Raw genomic sequence first — 21,547 nt, 5'->3', positions numbered from 1 at the left:
GAACCGTAGCGTGATGAATGGCCCATTTGCTAGCTGACAACCGCTGGTGGTAAAGGCACGACTGTGAGCGAGCCTGAGGAAAAAGCCACGGGAACACTGCAGGAGCAGAGCACGGTGGTTGCTTCACGTCTCGCGACGCACAGCCTTACATTTATCTACAATAGCGGCATCTGGCGGGCACTTTCTCGGCACTCTGATTTGTAGTCTTGCTCCCTACTGGCAGCAGCGACTACAAACAATGACGTCGTGGATCACCGAATACGCGGAACATTCGGATATTGCTGTGAATTACTTATGGCAGCAGAAAGCTGAGTGGTGTGCGCGTTCTTTCTAATTCCTTTTGTATTCGTGTTTTCTACGTCGACCTTTCGAAACCATAAAATGTATGCAAGGAGACTTTGTACTGGTATTAATAACTGTTTTTAGTCCACAAATATGCGCACTCATCTAAAGCAAACTAATAATAATAATATTAATAATAATAATAATAATAATAATAAGAAGAAGAAGAAGAAGAAGAATAATAAGGTCGCACACTTTGCACATTAAAATAGTGCACATCATGTATAGATGGCAAAATCATTAATGAATAGCTCGATGTAACATTAACTTCCCGTAAAAAGAATGTTAGAAGAAATTGTGCAACTCTAGCACGCAGTTTCTCGATTAGCTTCTCGCCGCGCCGGCACATTTATGGTTCTATGAAAGCGCTACAAAGACGAAGATGTAAGCGAAGAAGACTGAGAGATTAGTGAATTAAGAGTTTTTCTTCTGCCGAGTTTACCACATCATGCTTTCATCACATTACCTAACTATTTTTGCCGCAGACGATGAAAGTTAGAGAAGAATGTTTGCCGTTAAATTCATTTGCATGATTTAATGTGTGCATCATATATAGAAACGGCATTGTTATCACACTCCTCTGCCAGTTTGTGAATGAGCCATCGCTATATTGCTCGTATACTTATTTTGGGCATTTTTCATATAAATTCAGTGTGTATTTCCTATTGCTATTTAACCAATTAAGCGTCTCTCAAGCTTTCAAACATTTCGGTTAATTTTGTCTAGGGCTGCACACGCCAATCAACATATATCGCCTTCTTGTGATCCACCTAGCCTACCATCAAGTAAAAACGCTGTTTACGTCCGTACGTACGCTGGAATACGTCCGTCAACAAAAGCTTTGCGATTCTACACATGTTGCCAAATATGTGCAGTAGAGTTTGATAGGGCTACTGTATACGAGTATTATCGCAGAAATCAGCATTCTTACAATTTGCGTTCGGCAGAACTTAAAGTCACATTCGTTTCCATTAAGAATTATTCACACTGTTTTTCATTACATGTGCGCTGACTGTTTTTATTTCTTATAGTCCGAAAAATAAGGTTCCATTTGCTTATTTTTTATGCCAAGATAATACCCTTTTTGCTCATATTCATATGCAAGTTAAGACCATAAAAGACAACGTGGAGAGAGCAGACAGACAAGGAAATAAATACGAGTAGTAGTAACCGGGCAAACATGCTGTGCGCTGAGATGACAGTAGTGATGAGTATTCAGTAGGTTTGAAACTGAAAAGGGGGAAGTGAACCGCGAACAAAAAAAATGAATGGACAAAAGCGGTAACTAGACATTCACCTGCCTGCTCTTATATTAATGGAAACACATACGGCTGTGTCAAACGCGGATCCTACGTAAGGCGTTTAAGTCCCCTGTCTAAATAAAACGTTAGCCTTCCTGCTTTATAATGGCGCATTAAATGCTCAAACCAGGCCTATTTGTATTTGACGCTGGTGACCTTTTCGCGCCGATAATACATGTTCTCCGGTACCTGGAAGATGCGCGAAGGTCACTGATCCTCTCTTTGCCGGAATAAAAATACACAACTACCTCTCCGAGAAAAGCATCAACAAAACAAGCACGTTCTTCGCCCACTCAATACTTATTTCAAGAGGACGTAATAAAGATGGTAGGAAACATTACGTTCTTACTCTGCAGAAGTATGTCGCTACGAGGTTGGTGCCAGCTTTTCTTTTTCTGATGTCGTCTAGCTTAATAGCGCCCGTGGAGATATCCTCAGAAAGGAAGAGCTTTCTGCGCGGTCAAGACGAGTCAGATAGTCGATGTAAGCATGTGGCACATTTCGACGGCGCAATTTGTGAGGAGTAGCATTCACAAGCTTATTGTTCTTGTGGTTGCAGTCGAGTGTGTTTGTTTCGCGTTGCTGTCAAAGACCACGGCGCACAATGCCGCTCCTGTAGTTCGTATAGGTTCCGGCCTCGTGTCGGGTCTGCAATTCGAGCTCGGAGGCAAAATTCTGGACGCCTATATTGGGATACCGTATGCTCAGCCACCCGTCGGAGAGCTCCGATTTAAAAAGCCTAGACCAGTCTCACCGTGGGATGGCATCTACAACGCGACAACGAAGCCAACGCCTTGTCATCAGGTGCCAGTTCCCTTACTTGGACTGACCAAGTTGAACTACACAAAGGCATCTGAAGACTGCCTGTACGTTAACGTGTGGAAGCCATCGCAGCCTGGTTGTCGGGAGCAGCGAAACTGCACGAATGAACTTCTTCCAGTTCTCGTGTATTTTCACGGAGGCGCCTTTCAGTGGGGTGACTCGGCGCTGCTAGTCTACGATCCGGCGAACTTCGTGGCGCTGACAGAAATCGTGTTCGTGACGTTCAATTACCGCCTGGGAATCTTCGGATTCTTATCCCTCGAGACGTCGGATATGCCGAGTAACGTGGGCCTCTGGGACCAGCACATGGTACTCGAGTGGGTGCGTGAGAACATTGCAAGCTTCGGAGGTGATCCCCGACAAGTGACCATCGGCGGACAGAGTGCGGGGGCGACGTCGGTGGCTCTGCACGCCGCGTCTCCGCGAAGCAAGGGACTTTTCAAGAGAATAATTACACAGAGTGGCTCCCCGCTTTCCATGGTGCTGAACATTTTCTTCAGGGGTGAAGGGAAATTTATAAACACCGCCGTCTTGCTGGGTTGCTATGACGTTAAGATGACCTTTAGCGAGCAGCGTAAACAGGTCATCAGCTGTCTTCGTAAACTCGATGCAAGCTTTATTATGCGAAAAGTCGAAAAACTCAACTTCTTGCAGCAAATTTTTTCGCCCTTCGATAAGGACGAATTCCTTCCCTTTTCTGTCTTGTCTCCAGAACCGTGGAAACAACTGCACGTTGAAGACGTGCTACTGGGAACCACCACTGACGAAGGAACAATGTTTTTTAGCTTCCTCTCCGACTCATTTCCTCAGGCTTCCGAAGTATTGGCTACGCAGTACAGAACTGTTGTAACAGTCGTCATATCTCAGGCTATGAACATTCCTGTGTCGACGGCAAAGGAACTAGTGCTTGCTTATTTCGGAGGACATGAAGTCGAGCACAGCTACAACGAAGTACGCGACATCATCTGCGAAATTTTCGCTGATGCTGTTTTTAACTGCCCTACTCAGCTGTTTGCTGACAGCGCGGCTGAGCAGGGAATACGGACGCACCGTTACTTGTTCGCTTACAAGTCGACGCACAGCTTTTTCCCAAAATGGATGGGTGTGGCACACACCGAAGACCTCTTTTATACTATGGGATCGCTACCGTTCCTAAGAGACAAAAGCCGTTACACCGATGTTCTTGGCTCATTGGGAAAGAAATACTTGGCCACCCAGGACTACACAAGCGAGGAAGAGCAGTTTATGAAGGATGTCGTCAGTGCTTGGGGCGCCTTTGTACGAACTGGGTGAGCATGGATGCTTTCATTGTTTATTCAATTTTGAGTGATATATTGCACTGCCTCCAGAGACATAAATAAATACTTCCATACAATAACGCTGAATAAGGTTAAAATAATGTTTGAGAATAACAATACGCCCAATTATATGATACTCATCGCAGTTTCTTAGGCTTTTTTTCACATGAATACAATAACTTCAGATGAGAACCATATATGTCTTCTGTTACACGAACAAAACTTTGAAGGACAGGGCTCGCGTATAGTTTCTAACAGCGAATACATCCTTCGTTAAGATTCTATTGCACACTATTTGTAAGCTGCAGCAGAGTCCGACTGCATAAAGTTAAACTGATGCATTTCTTCTTCAAACATTGGAGGTGTCGTAAACTAAATAACTGCGCCCATGCACTCGCACTTGTACGTCTTACTGTTCTCCAAGCCAATTAGCGTGGAGCTTCAAGATATGTAATCTCTCCAGGAAACCGACGATTCCACGGGCCGGCGTGATCTGGCCCCTATACGGGGTCGACAAGCGTCAGATGCTTGTTCTTAGGCCAGAAAACTTCACCATCGTCAACGACATGAAAACAGACCGCTGTGCCATTTGGAGGCCAATTTTCTACAGGAAGTAAGTGCGATGAAATGGCTTTTTGGCATCTGTACTTGTTTTGATCAGCCCGTTTTACCAGCCAGTTCGAGATTATATGTTTCCTCATTTTTAGCAAGGCTCTTTGCTGAGTGAACGTGTCATTTAGCATGTTGCAAGTTCAGTGCATTCTGCCTTTATCACTTGTAAGGGAATTCGGTATCGTACTCAGCGCTCATCCTGCTATCACAATGCACTATGGCTCGCCGATGATTACTTTATTCTTGTACGTACGGGCAAGCGCATGGTAGCAGCGCGGCATGAGAGACGGGACACTGTAAATTAGATTTTTTTACATGCAGTGAACCTTCCATATGGAGATAGACACGGTGTAAAACATACGACACCTATATATTGTTCGGGTCATATGCTTATTACAAGAAAACTATTGTGTAAGCTTCGTTTTCCAAAAACAGTACTAGTCCTGCCAAGATGTGAAGTCTCGCACACTGATTCTCTCGCGAAAATAAATATTTGCTTTTTTGCCATGGCTATTTAATCTTTTTCATTACGTGCTACTGAACTATCTGCAGACATTCAGTCAAAGTTGCTGACAGCTGATACAAAGCGTTATCAACAAAGCGCGCGGCAGTTTTACGTGTGTTACGTGCCGTAGCATTTGAAGTTGCGCCTCCTTTTCAGGCCAGTACTTATAACAAGTGGAAATAGCAACAATAATTTGAGCGATGTAACAGTTTAGTAAACGGCGAAGTTATCGCTCTTGAAGCATCGATGAGCAAGCGACATAAACGTCTCTTTATTTGTCAACGGAGGTACAGGCACGCCATCACAAATACAGCAGACACTTTAGAAATGTCTCCTTGTGCAATATATGCCAAAATCATCACACGCTTACTTGGAGTTCGCCATGCACTGATATCCGGATGTTTGAGCCTAAAATCCGGATAAGCTTCCTAACGAGCGCACTCGCTTGAAAGACGGAAAATTAAGAAGTCTTATATAAGTGGCCTAATTAATCATGATGTGCCACCTCTGCCAAATGCTGATTTTCAGTAAAGATTCACCGACGACTGGGACCCCCCCTAATGCGAAATTTGAACGCAGCTCTATACGTGTTTTCATTCCGTGAAATGTTGGCTGGCGCAGACAATCTGCCTCGCGCGGCACGCTGGAAAGGGAGCGAGGCATTGTAACACAAGTAACACTCAAGCACAACGATAGCCACGAGCAGAGTCGGAGATCGTCAAAAATCTGATCGGCGGGTCAAGCGCGTCGGATTTTATACATGACTCGTCGAAGGTTCCCGTGTAGTCGCTGGTGCCTTCGCGGTTTCCAGAAAGTGCTATACCATTCGCCTCGCGCATACAATCAGATTACAAATGTTATGGCGCCATCTCGCAATCTCGTGCGGCACTCTGCTTTCCGCCTCACCCTTTCGCCACACTCACCTCCTCCGCTTTCCGCCTCATGCTTTCACTGTAGCCTCTTACTCCGCTTTTTTTCTCGCGCTATCCTCTTTCATCTCCCGCTACGCTCCGCGTGCGCTTTTATATTTCGCTGTACTCGTTCGCTCGGTGACGTGGGACAACACCGACGCTCGCCACAGGAATGGGCGCCTAAGACCTACGCTCTAAAAACAACCTCGAGTGAAGACCTTGTTCTGACTTTTTATTTCGCTTCAGCGAAAAAAATAAATCTGAGATGGAATGGAACCGCCCAGCACTGACACAAATGCTTAACCGACAACGCCATGACCATCCGATGTTTGATAGCAGAAGCCAGTTTTAATTTGCTCCCAAATCTAGTTCGTCATCATGATCCTGAAGTTACTTATTCAGGTAAATAGCGGATACCTTCACAGGGTTTTACAACCAATTTTTCTATTTGCACAATTTCCACTGCTATATAATTGTCACACTTTACAATTACCATTACATCGGATAGCAGTTGCTGCCTAGTACGCGCACGTGTAAAATCTGGTGCAATATTTCAGTAACATTTATGTCACCTTGGTTCTTTTTATTTTCATCATTTCAGGGATGCCCAGGAGGTTCCAGTGACAAGTTCGACCACAGCAAAGACAAAGAAGCACGGTAGTCCACCGTTATGGAAGACAAAGTATACTGACCGAAAACCAGAAAATGGCGGATCGACGTACGACCAAAACTTATGCGGAGTGTTTCTCGTGGTGCTGTCGACACTAGCAGCCCTTCCACTGTCGCAATCATACACGAGTACATTTTAATCAATCCTAGCCTTGGCACTTCAAAATGAAAAAGCGTGTAAAGGCTGTAGTATAATTTCTAATAGTAGAGAGCTTTAGAATAGCGGGAACGTCTACCTTTAACTTTTTCATTACAGCTAAAAATGCGCTGATTTTCGGCCATTTCATCGTTCAGTTTAGTGCAGATTTTTTGCCCACTTTTTTTATGGTGCTGCACAGTAGTGTGGAGTGTTTCATAATATTGTACAGTAATAAATCAGGGCACTTGGACAGGCGGCGTTTAGAGTGTAAGTAATTAGAAAGCTAGTCAAGCTACGGTCGAAAGTCGGCCTGGAATCGACTGCTAGCTGTTACGTGAGTGAAAAGCCCATACGACGGGGAGGATTTCTCGTAATAATTTTGCATACGCTGCCGAAGCGCTGATGAATAAAGCAGCCCACAGTGGGGAAAATAAAGTTGCACTTGATATTAGCGGTACATATTTATCGAAATAATAGCACTCATGAGTGTCTACCGTTGTTTGAGACATAGTTAACGCAGCCTATCTGCCGGCATAAAAAATTGACAACTCTAGAGAAGCTCCTGTGTCTGCACTGCTGCAGTGATTTACAGATTATGTTGCCGAGTCGACGGAAGCGTAAAATATTGTGTATTTATATTGAAGAAGTGCTAGGAGCAGTGGAGGCTAGATTCGACGAAATCTGTCGTGGAAGTTTCATTTTTCCAGACTTAATTCTTCCAGATTATGATCTGCTCAAAATTGCCAAATCTGGAAAATATAGCTAAAATTCAGTCGTCATTTCAAACGGTGCATGATGTTGCTAGTAGAACAATTTCAAAGTAAACGTTTAACAAAACGTAGAAAAACTCGATGAAATTGATTCATTTTTATAGGCCCGATTTCAACAAGGCTAAATTTGCTCATCTACGCAGCGCTTGGACTGCAGCGCGTCCTCGTGGCTTTTGGTTATTTAGCCGAATTTATTACGGACAATGCTATCGGCAAATGCGCTTTTGCAAACCCATTCTTAAGTGAGGTAGGGGCTAGAGCAAAATGCGCCCGCCACAGTGCATGGATTCCTGATGCAAATTTGTTGCATATTACATAGAAGACCTAAACGTGAACCAAGTAACAGTCAGAGTGTCCAGATCCCGTTCTTTAGTCGGTGTCCTCGAAGAGAAATATGGCCTAATGTTTAATGACGAAGCAGACAATAAATGCAACTGTTAGTGCCACTATTCCTTACAAAACGTTCCTAAATCTATACCTCAGCGTGCGCTCGGACTTGATACATACGTGTCACCATCTTCTAGAGCGCTATTGTGAATGGTTAAATCGGTAGTACTAACGACGTAGCTAAGCTATTTAGTGCTTAATGCAGGTTCAGTTTGACCGCCAATTCCAGCAGGCACGGATCAAACCTTCGACCAAGGTCAAACAGCTTGACCAGTCATACATATGCTGAGGAACAATGCGAACACTCTGTGTCATTGTGTACGTTACACAAAGTATCCCTTGACGTCGGATAAAACTTGTTCTTTCCATACCTACGCTGCCTCGTGTTTTGAAGCAAAATAATTGTTTGGCATAGATTCATCCAGTTTCAGTCGAGTCATTTCCTTGGATGGGGCTACGGTTGTAAGTGTGGAACTACTTGAGGCACACAAGCCTGCTGCTTTTATTGAAACAGAAATTTTGCTCTTTCAAGCTATTTAATTCTAGTTGACATGCCCTGGCTAAGCATTCCCCCCTGATTTTTTTCAATACACTCCATGTTTAATGCTGTAATCCCCATAAAAAAATCCCCATATGATACAGCTTACCTATGCTGATCATCCGGCTTGTCGCATAAGTGTTCATTAAACCGTATTTATCACTGTATCGAAGCGCTAAAATTATGTAACCCTCCAGTGCTTCGTGAATAATTGCTACTTGAGCAGAAAAGACTGCGAATTTTCACAACAGTATTGCCTCCAGTCTATGCACGAGTAAAAAAATAACTGAAAAGCTCCAGTTAGCAATGACGCGATGGTATCGCAGTAAGGAAACATAAGATACGGTGAGAATAGAAGGAATAAGCTTTGGGAATTTTCAGAATTGCGGTTTAGATAGTCGCTGATTGCGGTGGACTTTAGTCTTGAACTTATTTACAATATATCCTGCAGCGCCGAAGCATTACAGCAGGAAAGTGGATACAAACAACAAAAACAATACAAATAAGCAAACCGATAAACATTTGAAGGGATGATGAAAAACGAGGCATTCGCAATTTCATAATATGCTACGCAAGCCATAAGAACGGCACAGTGCAAGAAGAGCTCTATTAATTACAAATTATTGATCAGTTGAACGAAGTAGACGCCGTCAGCTGTGACCTCCCTGTGACTGTGCCTGTCGCAGTCACTATGACACTGTGACCTGTCCGCTATTGAAGTTGCATTCAGATATTGTTCTTGCGAGGAAAGAGGATTTCATGTAATTATACGAAATCTGATTTCTCTCATTTTACAGATGTGATCCCTCCTGCTTGAGATGTAGTATGGAGGGTTGATATATTTAAGTTTGTCCTTACGAGTTAAGCTGTTATACGTTAGCTTTTATTTGTGGGGCACTAGCGCTCCGGACACATTGTCTTAAGGTCGATCTTTTTCGCCATATGCGATCGCCCAGGGTCGATTTTTTTATTGCAGATATGCATTCTTTGAAGGGACCTATTTCGAAAAAGAAAATTCCGTAATTTTTCTAGGGTAACCGTAAAGGGAGGATCAAACATTTTGATTTGGTATATATTTATTGTTTATTCATGAATAACAACAATAAGAAAAGAAAATAAACTTATAAGAATTATAAATTTGATCCATTGGTATACACATAGCTCAAGGCTTAGAAAATGCGCACACGAGATTATTTCGCGTCTCAAATGCGTGCGTGCGTGCGTGCGTGCGTGCGTGCGCGTGTGCGTGCGCGTGCGCATGTGCGTGCGTGTACGTGTGAAAACATTTATCGAAATGAAGTCCGGAGGCTCGACTTTTTAAGCCAAGGCTGGCCGCTCCCATGTTGGCATTGTCAGACCAAGCCCTTCAGCGACATCATGGGCCCTCTGGACTGCCCTTAGTTGGTCCTGAAACAATGGGCTTTGAATCATTTTCTCCCACTGTGTCCATTATTCGAAGAGATTGGGGAGAGTCGCGGGACACCGTGCCAGCATATGTCTGATTCCAATAATGCCATTACAATCGTTGCAGTCCATCTTAATCTCCCTCTTTGTATATATTTTATTAATTTGGTACGGCGTGGGATATGTACCTGTTCGCAATAAGAGCAGTGAGACTGCCTGAGCCCTGTTCAGTTTTGAATGTGGCAATGGGAATTGTCTGCGTCCTAAATAGTAATGTTTCGTAATGTCATTGTAAGTAATCAACTGATCTCTAGATTCCCTGGCTTGATGGTGAACGGCTCTGTTGTGACTGTCACGGTTAGCAAGGTTTACCCGAGTCCCGTCCACTTTCCCCCTATGCGCAGGAAACCATCGGATTTCAGTTTTCATAATCCCAATGTTTTCAAAAAGTTGAGCTGCAGCCCCAGCTACGCAGCCTTTATCAAAACACTTTATAGCGGATTTCGAATCACTGTAAATGCAGATCCACTAGTTACTCCTGATGGCTAGAGCAATTGCCGCTTTTTCCGCCACCATGGGGTCTTTGGTAAAAATAGTGATAGCGTCCTGCACCTTCACTTGATAATTTGATACAATGGCCGTACATGCTTTTTTATTTTTCACCCAGGCAGCATCAACTATAGCTGCCAGTTGGTTCTGCTACTCTATTTCCTGCAAGAGTGTTTTAGCTCTTGCCTTTCTCCCTTTGATATTATATGCTGGATGCATGTTTCTGGGAAGAGGGTTGATTCTGATCTTATTCCTAACGTCAGTCGTGTAGTTGTGTGCCCATCAAAAAAGCAAAACGTGTGACAAGCTTCCGCTAATCTTCATCTTATCGCAAACCCGAGACAATTAGTTTTCGCGAGTCTCCAAAAAGGAAACGCGTGCACGGCGGCATCCTTCGTATGCGCAAAAAACGAGGGAGTAACAGGCAGCAGTTTTGCGAGCGAAAGAAGCCGAAACCGCCCGCGGAACAAAACCCACTGCCGTACGCCCGCGCGCCCGCCAATGCGCGAGTGGTTGTATTGGCGGCGAGGAGTTACGGAGTCGCCATCTGTCGGAGGCCCCTCACTTGCGTAGTATGAGGGATCACGCGGCGCGCTCCTCATAGGTTTCGCTTACGGCGCTCAATAAAAACACCCCGCGGCAGCCCTCCTGGACATTTATGCAGGTACTCTCAAAACGAGGGAAGTTTTTGACTGTCAATATAATAATCTTGGGCAAACTTATAGCGCAGAATCGTTTACAGACGCTATCTGGCGTTCACAGTACGTGAACGCCAGAACGCCAGAACGCGCGCGGTCGCCGGGATGTAGTCTCCCGATCCGGCTTTGTGCGTGAAAGGTAGGCAAACGCTGAGAATAAACCATGTGAAATATGTTTTTATAGGGGGCTGTCTGTATAACCAAAAGGGGCATAACAGAATGGAGCCTCAATCCAGCGATCGCACGGGTTCGCAGCGACCGACTGCGCGTCTGCATGCATGCCCACGCACAATGTTTTGCTTTCGCTGTGAGCGCGTTCTCGCACCATGCCTTGAGCTTTAAGCCGCAGCCTATGAGCATTTAACAGTACACTAGCCACCATTGTTGCGTGGACGCTATCAGAATTGCTCAAAAATAATTCCGTTGTAGAGATTTCGACGCCTAGCTACGGCGACTGTGATGTGCCGTCGCGACGACTCAATCTTTTTTGTCTTCTAAATTCTTGTCCATTTCAATATTATTTCTCAAGTTGCGTCGCACTGTATGTTTATCCGTCTTTTCAGCGTGCGATTTCCCTCCGCTTGATTTTCGTAATCCAGCGCATTAATTCATAACACAAACATGGCCATATGCGGTGTCTTTTTTAATGTGCGTCTTACCGCTCCCTTTCCGTTCCAGTGAACTTTCCAGTTTCTAGCATCAACAAGTTCATAGACCAAACCGTCATGACATTAGCCGGGCGGCGGGCGCGGGCGAGCGTCTCAGTGCGCGTTTTCTGCTACTCAGCAAACATCGCAGTCCCGGCGCCGTAGAAATGTTCCTCGCGTCTGTGCTTGCTGCATACCCGAGTTGTAGCCGATGGCTGTCTGCCGGTTCTAAGTTTCGCCAGCCAAGCTTCACGCAACTCCTTGCCCGGTGGCTACGTGTGAATAAGGCTGACACAGGGCTCCGTTGCGTGTGTCCGGCACTGCGGCACTGAGCAGTAGCCTACCATGCCTCACGCCTCCAACGGCAGCCGCTACCTATTATAGTACTTTCAGATGTTGTCAAGCAGACACCCAAGGCGGTAAAGCGTCACCACTTAATCAGAACCGCGGCGCAGGTGGGACTTTAACCTTACGTTTTCAGCTCGCTTCGGCGCTTCTGAAGCAGCCGACGCGGCCGCTGTGGCCACGTGATCCCTCGTGCCACGTCACGCCGATGGTGGCGCTAGCTTTTCCAGTGGTCGAGCTCGCCGCCATAGACGTGCCGGAGCAGACAAACCTTGCAACGAAAGCCGATAGATAGAGAGAGACGTGAGAGAAAAAATCCTTGTATTACCGCATAGTGGCCGCACATGCCAGGAAAGAAGAAGTTAGCAAATTGGCGCGCCTTTGAAACGTACAGACGGCGGCGTAAATATACGGCATCGACCATTTTGGACTTGTTGGCCGCGCCGTACATTTACGTTATTGACCCTGAAAAGGATAATGTAGACCTCACTGCACGGTTCTGTATTCCTTAAATTTTATCAATGAGGCGTTTTTTATGGGGTCCCACAAGCTGCACGCGTATTCTAAGTCTGATATTATTAGTGATGACAGTTGACATGTTTGGCCGAGCCAGAGATAGTTTTGCTTTGTACGCATGAAATCTTAAGTGATGGAGAGTGAGATTGAGACGCAAAGAAAGGCAGGGAGGTTAACCGAAGGCATGTCTGGTTTGCTACCCTACAGTTGGGGAAGAGGATAAAGGGGTGAAAACATGGAAATAATTGAAACAATTGAAGCTGCGCACCAAATCATTTAACGGTGGTAGAGAGCTGCCGACATCAAGTACTGTGGCGACACACGCCCCCCCCCCCCCCCCTTCCTTTGCCCTCTGCGCCAGCGACGCGCACGGTCATGTCCCAAAGATCCTCGTTTCTGAAAATGGCCTTGAGTCCAGCCAATTTAACCAGCTCCGGAGGGCGCGAAGCTAGGCGTCATAAAGAGAACGAAAGCACAGGAGGTGTTCAGTAGTTTTCCTTTTTTTTTTTTTGGTCCTGCGGGAGTCGCATGTAGGTTTATCAGACGTTCAACGAGTAAGCTTTCTATAATGCCACGCCGACCCAGAGGCGATCTCACAACCTTGCATTGGAGCAGGAAATTCGTGATGACAGTTGCAGTATTAAAGAAGGATCAAGCTTGTGTAGGTGTCGTTTCGAGGAACTAGGAGGCCGGTAATCCCTGTTCCGATAGTTCGAGCCAGGAAATAAAATTAGTTTGGAGCGTTGCTTCTTGATAGCGGGATCTGAATCGCTTGGGTTCCTTTCTGAGCTGGCCCGGCCACCTTGTACGTGTATCATCACTAATAAGAACGGTATGTCCTTGTAGCCACTCAAATATATGTGTCCTTTCTCAAGAGCTTGATGGTGGTCATTTCTTATCTCCTGCAGCAATTGCTCCTGAGTCCTTCGACGAAAGGCAACATGAAAACTCCGAAGAGCTGCTTAATTGAGCCGCAAGATATCGCCCATTAGCGCGGTAGTCCTTGCAGAGCGTGTTGTATAGCAGCACAACAGACAGTAAGTTTTGCGATCACAGATGTTGTTATATGCGATAATTTAAATTTTATTGTGAAAAGCGTAGCTAGAATGACAGCGGCCTGTTTAACTGGTAGACGAGATTAACCTATTAGTTTAGATATATATATCCGGGCCCCATATATCTTATACAATAGTAACAGCATCGTTCGCTTTACAACTATTCTTAATTTATCAGCCTTCCTAGTTATCTCCAGAAGATAACTAGGAAGAACTAGACAACACGAGAGATGAAGGTCTCGCAGCTGTTGCACATCCTGATAGAACACAGTCTTCGTGAGTGGTGATAACTTCTGAAAACGTAGCTCGAGGTCATGGTGAGAGCATGAGGGCCAGGGGATGTTTTGAAATGCGGGAAAGCTGTCGATTGTGCACCCTGAGACAATCAAGAGGGATGCAGGCTGTGATTGCATGACCTCTGGTAAGCTCGATTGTTGCAAAAGCTCGAGTACATAAGGTTGACCCTGACAGGTGCGCAGTGCTCAGCCCTGTATGATCTCCACGAGCGAACATTTGACTTACGTACATTGGACAACACTGGCAGGCTGTAGCGTCATAATCCCAGAAATAAAGTTCTGTATAACTAAAAAATGAAGTACACGGACGTGGCCCTTGATTTCTCACACAGAAATTTTAGGACATGTGCAATATACAATAGTCTCGCCTTCAAATATAAATGATGGGGGCTCCACGAAAGGCTTCTATCAATTATGATACCCAAATGGGACGAGTCATTTCATAATTGGCAGTCCGTCCATAGTGTACCCCGGGTATGGTGCCATGGGTCTGCGTGTGAATGTAACCTGCGTGCTCTTCTCGGTGAATACCGTCAAGTCTTGAGCTTGAAGGTAGGCTGATAGTCGTGCATGCTACTGAAGGTGAATTATTGCACAAGTCCAAATGCTAACGTCATCTGCATATATCGATAGGCAGACCAATTTAGTTAAAGCTTCCGCGAGACGAATGAGGGTCACGTTGAACACAGTGGGGTTTAATACACCTGCATGGCGGAAGTTGCGCTCTTGAGTTTTTTTTCCCTGTGTTTCGCCTGTCCTGCTGTCATATACCAAGGAACCTAATACCCCTTCATGAGACACGTGCATTATGTGTAATGTTGAGCTGCTGAGCCCTTTTCTGCTTGCACAGAAAAGAAAAGAAAAGGATACTGTTGTTTATATAGCCATGTATCCATTGTTAGATACGGGACCTTTTCCTGAGCCTACTTCGAGTTCACCAGACTACATCGAATCGCGTCACAGCTAATTAAGGAGCGCAGAAGCACATCTACCACGTTCCCGAGGCGCCGCACGTCCAAACAAGTTGGCGTCCCCCACCTCGTGCGCCGAAGGTGGAGCTCTTCACTGCTTGACTCTTCCCGAAAGTGTAGCGGGAGCCTGGCACGGTTCCAGGTAACGTAGAACCCGAGCAAAGCTGCTTTGCAGCCATGAAACGTCGCTCGAAGACAACCCGTCTCCCCCCATCCGCCTATTGTGACGGCGCTTGTAATCCAGAAGGCAATACCGCAGAGAGAAGTAAGCCCTCGGACAATTGGAGCCCAAGGAGCGACCCTCTGCACCGGGTGTGACACAATCACACGGGCGCCTACCATTGGCCGAAAATGACGCCACCTGAGCGGGCTCGCCGATTGGCCGAACGTGACGTGACTTCGAGACACCGAAAGGGTTAAAAGCCAGAGACCGGGAGCAGCAAGAGAGCATTCCTTCATTCATCTCTTTCGAGCTTCTTGCCACGGGCCGCAGCGTCCGAATTGCTGCCGGCCCGTAATGACTTTATGACTGTTAATTTCTTTGTACTCTCACTGCAAATTATGTAAATAAACCTCCAGTTTTCTTCTCAAAGTCCTCCTCAAGCTCGGCCAACTCCCGCATCCAACGGTAAGGTCCAAATATCTAGGGGACAGCAATTGGGATTGTCCTCCAGATCCAACACCATCCAAACATGTGGCAACCAATTTCGATTCTCTCGGAGAGTTGAGGACGGCGTCATGAGCACCATTGTCATAAGCGTCCTTTACGGATCGAGTTCATGTATATACAACGGGTTTTTACCAAGCTACTGCAGCGTCTAAGTCGTCTCGTACAGTCATATAAGTGCTCATTAAGTCTTGCCAAACGTGGTTAGCAATAACCGTGTAAGGGTAAACGAGAAAAAGTCTACGCCACATGTCCCGCTAAGAATGACACAGAGAGGGGACACATGAATACGCTACACGTCAAAAGATAATCGCGTCGAAAAGGAACGACCAGGAGGTAATGGTAAAGGAATAGCGAATCTACGCCACATGTCTTTCTAAGAATGATGCAGAGATAGGACACAGAATACGCTGCATGTCAAAAGACACTCACGATGAAGAAGAATCGTGAGGTGACGAAATATTTGTTACTCTTAAAGGAGCAGCAACAACAACGACGATGACGATGATTGAAGCTATATATTTATCTGGGGGATCAAATCGAGAGTTTTGAAGTATGTGCTTTGTGCTACTCTGTGGCACTTGTCAATGTGTACTAAGGCGTTATGACTAGTAAACGTTACTTGAAAGAAAATGCTGATTAACAAAGAAAAAGAAAAAAAATTGAATGAGAGATACATGCCGTAATGCCACAATTAAGCCTGAGGTTGAAAAAAAAGGTTCTATCATACTGTCAAAACTGGAGGTCATAAATTGTGCAATTCAAAAAAACTCATCTGCTGCTGTTGCAGTAGATGGGTCCGAAGGCGAAGGAATAGTTGAAGGCTACTGTGGTTTTTTAAAGTGAAGCTTCTTTTTTGCCTACCTTCTCGGGTTTGACGTGCCTGCGGCAGCTGTTTCTGCTGCTGATGGAACTGTCAGCATCACGCCGGATATACCTCTGGATGTATATGCGAAGATTAATCCAAGTAGCAGCAAGTATACGGAAATTGGTATGCCAGTAAACACACCTGAGTTCTGCTTAATAAAAATAAATTCGTAAACACAAACCGGAACATAAAATGTCGGCTTTGAATTGAATTCTGGACTTTTACACGCCAAAACGCTTATCTGATTATGAGGCATTCCGTAGTGGGGGACAACGGAATAATTTGAATCACCTGGTGCTCTTTAACGTGCAGCTAAATCTAAGTACACGGGCGTTTTCGCATTTCACCCCTAACGAAATGCGACCGCCGCGGCCGGGATTTGATCCCGCGACCTCGTGCTTATAGCAGCGCAACACCATAGCCACTTTGTACTAGCATGCCATCGATTTAGAAATCAGAGGAATAAATTCGAATTTTCATTTCGGAAATTGTGTATTTCCTTAACTACTCAAAATATCCTCTCCTTCTGGCCTTCTTCATTGGACTTTGGCCGCAGGACACCATGTTAATTCTCGAACCCAATAGTTGGATAGTTCATTAAATCGCTGTCTTTGTGTTCAAAATTATTCTGATGCAAAAAAAAGTTGCAGTTTCTATATAGTTACAATTATCTTTATTTTTGTGCCTGACAGGTAAATCTATTTTCTAATTATCACACATATGGTTATACCACATCCTGGTCTACCTCATCACTTAGGGTTTTCTCACTGCCCGAACTCTCAGTTTTTCTCTCCGAATATGTATATATATATATATATATATATATATATATATATATATGACCTTAAGAAATTTCTTTGATTGTGGTTGAACGATAATAAAGACATAGGTAATTTACTATTTGCCTTATTAAGATTGTCATTTGGCGTTGGAAAGTATGCACGATGGAAAATTTCCTATCATTTCTAATGTTAGTTTTTTCATTGTTCCTTCTCACGTCGCACAAGCAATAGCTGCGTATTTCTCTTTTCTTTTATGTTTTGTTCGCTGTTGTTTCATGCACTTCATGTTCGCGGTTGTTTCAAGTGTACTTAACTTGGCTGCCCAACCCTGCACACAAGCGGTAACGCTTAAGGAGGCTGCCACAGGTTGTACGAATTGGAGTAGATTATTATTATTATTATTATTATTATTATTATTATTATTATTATTATTATTATTATTATTATTATACCTGCCTTCCTTTTGACATTCAACCGCCGGCTTATTGGCCAATCCCCCGTAGTGGGTAAGCGGCACAAGTGACGAAGAAGCAAGGTTCTGAGGCGACAAGACGAGGAAGACGCCGCGTTGGGGCTCTCATAAGAAGCGCTTTTGTACAGCTTTCATGTCGTCTTTAGTGACGTAGCGGTTACAGCACTGGGCTCTCGACTGGGAAGTCCGCCGTTCGAACTCGTGTTCGACAAACCTAATTAAAATATTTCTACATTACTATATGATTTTTCTCCTTTGACTTCTGAAATAATTGTTCTTTTCCTGTGCTTAACCGCAATCCTGACACGGAGGGTTCCTACCAAGAGGAGCGAAGCAATTCATGCGAAGCGTGGTGAATAGGGAGGGGGGAAAGGGGCGATGAGGGGAGGGGGGCTGGGTGCTTAGGTACATGCCGCTTTAGCGGCCGCAGATAAACGAATAACGATAACTTGTTGCTGCTAATTCATTTTATTCCAAAATACCCTTTGCAGGTTAGTTATACTGCAGTTCTGGTTCATGGCCGCAGGAGGCACGTGCCCGAGCGCGCTTTTGCGCCAGAAGATTTAACGACGTCTATCGCGCGCCACACTTGCCCGATCCGTAGCAGGTTTTTCTGACGCCGCTGCATGCAAGTCCCCTAGCCGACACCGAGAAATTTAGAGGCAGCGACCTCTGGGCATGAGGTTCCTAAATATTTGGATTCCCGAAAGCCATTGCCGAGATCGATCGATGACTCTAAGACTGCGACTCCAATCATTACCGATGTCATCAACCCCGTCAGTGCCGATCGTGTCGTTTGCATTGATGGCCACCAAGTGGCCGCTCTAGTTGATGCCTGTTCCCACTTTTCGATAATAAGCCTAAAGCTCGCAGCCAGACTAAGAAAAGTGAAGGCGCTGTAGACCGGGCCAAACCTCAGAACTGTGGGAGGTCAGTCGATGACGCCTACGGGAAAGTACACGGCCCGAACCGTAATCGTCGGTTCAGCTTTCGTCTCCACCCTCCTCACGCTTACGGCTGCAAAATGCCGGCGGCACCCGTCAGAGGTTGTACACACGTGCTTCCTGTGAAACCTCCGAGTTTCTTTAACTTTGCACCTTTTCTTCACCGCCTTCGGAGGTTAGAGCATCGGGGCGATGCACTTTTGAAAGGAGGGCTAATGCCACATCCAAATCACCGCCTGTGTGTGCCAGCCCATGAAGACGGCGATGAAGCAGAGGGGGAGTAGATCAACGAGACACAAGCCATGGTTCGATGATTAGTGCTCTGCAGAAGTTCATTGAAACATCCGGAAGGTTACGCTGCTAGGGTACCGACCATGGGACATCTTACTTTATTATTCTTTTTTCTTGAATTATTCAGTCTAATTTTATTTTTATTTATTTAGTTGATGTATAGTTAGTCTCAAAATCTGTCTTATCACTTAACTGCCAAATGATTCTGATTCGTTCTAAACGTTCGCATTTAGCCCCTTTGGTATGTTGTTGGGCGTACGTTTCAATCTATCTAGTGTGGGCAATCCCCCTCGTGGGTACGAGCCCTGTTTTGAGGCAACAACAACTGCGACAAGCAGCAGTATGCATCCCCAAACATTTTCACGAAATACGTTTTTTTCTCCACGTAGATTTGTCCTGCAATTCGCAACGAAGGGTTTCCGGTGAAATAACAGTAAGAATGCCAGTGCACGCCTCGAATCTGCTCTTAATCTCAATACTCATGCTAAGTGAACATTAGTTAAAAGCTTAGAGGCTGCATTCCCGCAGCAGCAACATCCACACTGAAGTAGTTCATTAAACTTTGCTGGTAGATCGTAATTATACATTTAGTGATTATAAACCCGCTACTAACCTTTGTCGTCGTTAGCATTATATTATCAAGAAATTAGTACTATTGCAGCCCCTGATTTGAGCAAAAAATGTTTCTTCCTTCTTGAAGCAGTCGGTATATGCTCTATCTTGTTAAGCAGCTCGAAACGTGACTAGCAAAGACGACAAGACAGGTGGAGCGAAAACGAAGAGTTGGACGTAAGCGTTTGTGTTCGTCCCACCTCTGTTGCCATCCTTGGTAACAAGATGTAGCATAAACTGGCCCGGTCTCATACTTTACGGCGGTATACGTTGGTACGGTTCTCCTATGTTGTTATGTGACCAACAGGCCACCCGTACTTTTCTAGAAACGTTTTCAGTATACATCAGGCAATTTTAATGTTATAGTGATTGTGGTGATGCTTTTGTGAAGAAAACGCGAGTTTAATTCGTTCATTCATCCGGCAATAACCAAGCGAGTGTTGCTGCAGTAGAAAGCCGGATTACCAGTTCACTTTTATATTTCTAAAGATGTATTGCAGGCTGGAACTAGCATTTAAGTTTGGAAACACGGTACTTTTGTAACTGCACTTCTTATTACACTATGCAGCACAGCTTCGGGCATGAGTTTCTTTTCAGCTACGTGAAGAAAACACGCTGCAGACTTGGGAGACGTTGAAGAAAAAAGAGGTTAGCTTCTACCGAAGCTGTTTCTTTCGAGCAGCTGCATTAATTTTGTAATGCTCATCATTAAGCCACACGTTTTCCAACTCTGTCCCCAATGACCAGTAAGACAGACCCAACTCGCTGCAAATTAAAATTTGTTGTCACATTTCGTTCCCCCAGAACTGCATAAAATATTCATATATATGTATAGCGCTTGTATAGCGCTTGAGGGAGATACAATAGCTAATTGACTTCAGAAGCCCACACACTTTTAACTTTGCACGATCATGAGCAATAACCATGGCCATATTTACACCAAATATTGGCTCTGTACTACAATTTTTTCTCCCAAAACAAAGGGAGAACATTGTACGTCGTGTGCAAAATACGCGTATACGACGCTTCAGAGCGCTTGTAGCAGTAATGTGCTGCCGTCGTTATCCCACATACTTTACTTTACGAGTGCAAGACCCATAACATATCCCCCGTCCCATGAAAGCTTATTAGTTTTGAGCGCCATTTGGATGTCTACGGAAACTGGGAAACATCACAATAAGCGAACTAACACTTTCGAGCCCTTGTATAAACGCACTTAGCGGTACCTAAGTGACATACTTAGCTCAACGAGCACATCTAAGAAACAATCTACGTGCGTCGTTGTGTTTCAGAATGCGGATAAAACGACCATTCATTCATTACCTGAAAATTCCTCAATGAACCAACCAGGTTTAAACTTTGTATATGCATTCGTTCTTCCCCCAGTCCTCCCCCTCCCCCCCACCCTGCGCTTCCACGAAATGAGACCTTGTTGGCACATTTATTCCGGCCAAAACCCTGGGAAACCTTGCGTGTAATCGTTTCTACAACGCTTTCGAGCACTTATATAAGTAATTTACGCAAGCGCAATATTTAGGTCGCACATTTGAAACTCCTAAAGGAGGTTATTCATAATGAGTCCCACTTTATCTGCAGCTTTGACCTGAATGTACATTACCTTTCTCCCAGCACAGGGGATAAACTATCTATGCGGTTGTAGTAGCCCCCCTTAACAGGAAGAAAACGAGCATCACTAACCTCTAATTATCTGCACGCTTTTGACTCCCGATGCAGGACCCCCTCCTACCACGCTCCGCCGGGCACAAAATCGGGTAAGAAACTACGTAACAGTGGCTGCGTGTATACCGATTAGCGTCACGAGGCTGAAAACAGTGAGCACATGAAGGACCCGATTCACGTGTCCGGAGCAAGAAAATCAAAAGGAGAAAAGTAATGCACCACACGGCCTTCCGAAGCGCCGACGAACGATGAAAAAAGAAGAAACTGCTACTTCCCGGAAATCGAGCCTTAGCGCATGGAAAACGACCTAGAGCGCAGCGATTATATCTGTCACAGATGACGTCGTCAGTAGCTCGTATCTTTATTCCACCTCCACGTTAACCGTCGCGACACCCAGCTCTAGCGTACCCTGTATGTGCCTGTTCTCCCATTTCCACTGCCTAGCCTTGTCTCTTA

General features: G+C 45.0%; 1 protein-coding gene across 1 annotated transcript; it reads left to right on the top strand.

Annotated features, from left to right (window-relative positions):
- Positions 1 to 2,132: 2,132 nt before the first annotated feature.
- LOC126532307 (acetylcholinesterase-1-like) lies at positions 2,133 to 8,126 on the top strand. The gene is made up of 3 exons (XM_050179992.2): positions 2,133 to 3,754; positions 4,227 to 4,376; positions 6,393 to 8,126. Exons 1-3 carry the CDS (start codon positions 2,133 to 2,135, stop codon positions 6,598 to 6,600), a joined length of 1,980 nt encoding a protein of 659 aa, XP_050035949.1. The 3' UTR covers positions 6,601 to 8,126.
- The last annotated feature ends 13,421 nt before the right edge of the window (positions 8,127 to 21,547 follow it).

This window comes from Dermacentor andersoni, chromosome 5, assembly GCF_023375885.2.
Source record: "Dermacentor andersoni chromosome 5, qqDerAnde1_hic_scaffold, whole genome shotgun sequence".
NCBI classification, from domain to species: Eukaryota; Metazoa; Arthropoda; class Arachnida; order Ixodida; family Ixodidae; genus Dermacentor; species Dermacentor andersoni.
Note: the sequence above shows the minus strand (reverse complement) of the source record. Positions and strands in the feature narration are given on the sequence as shown.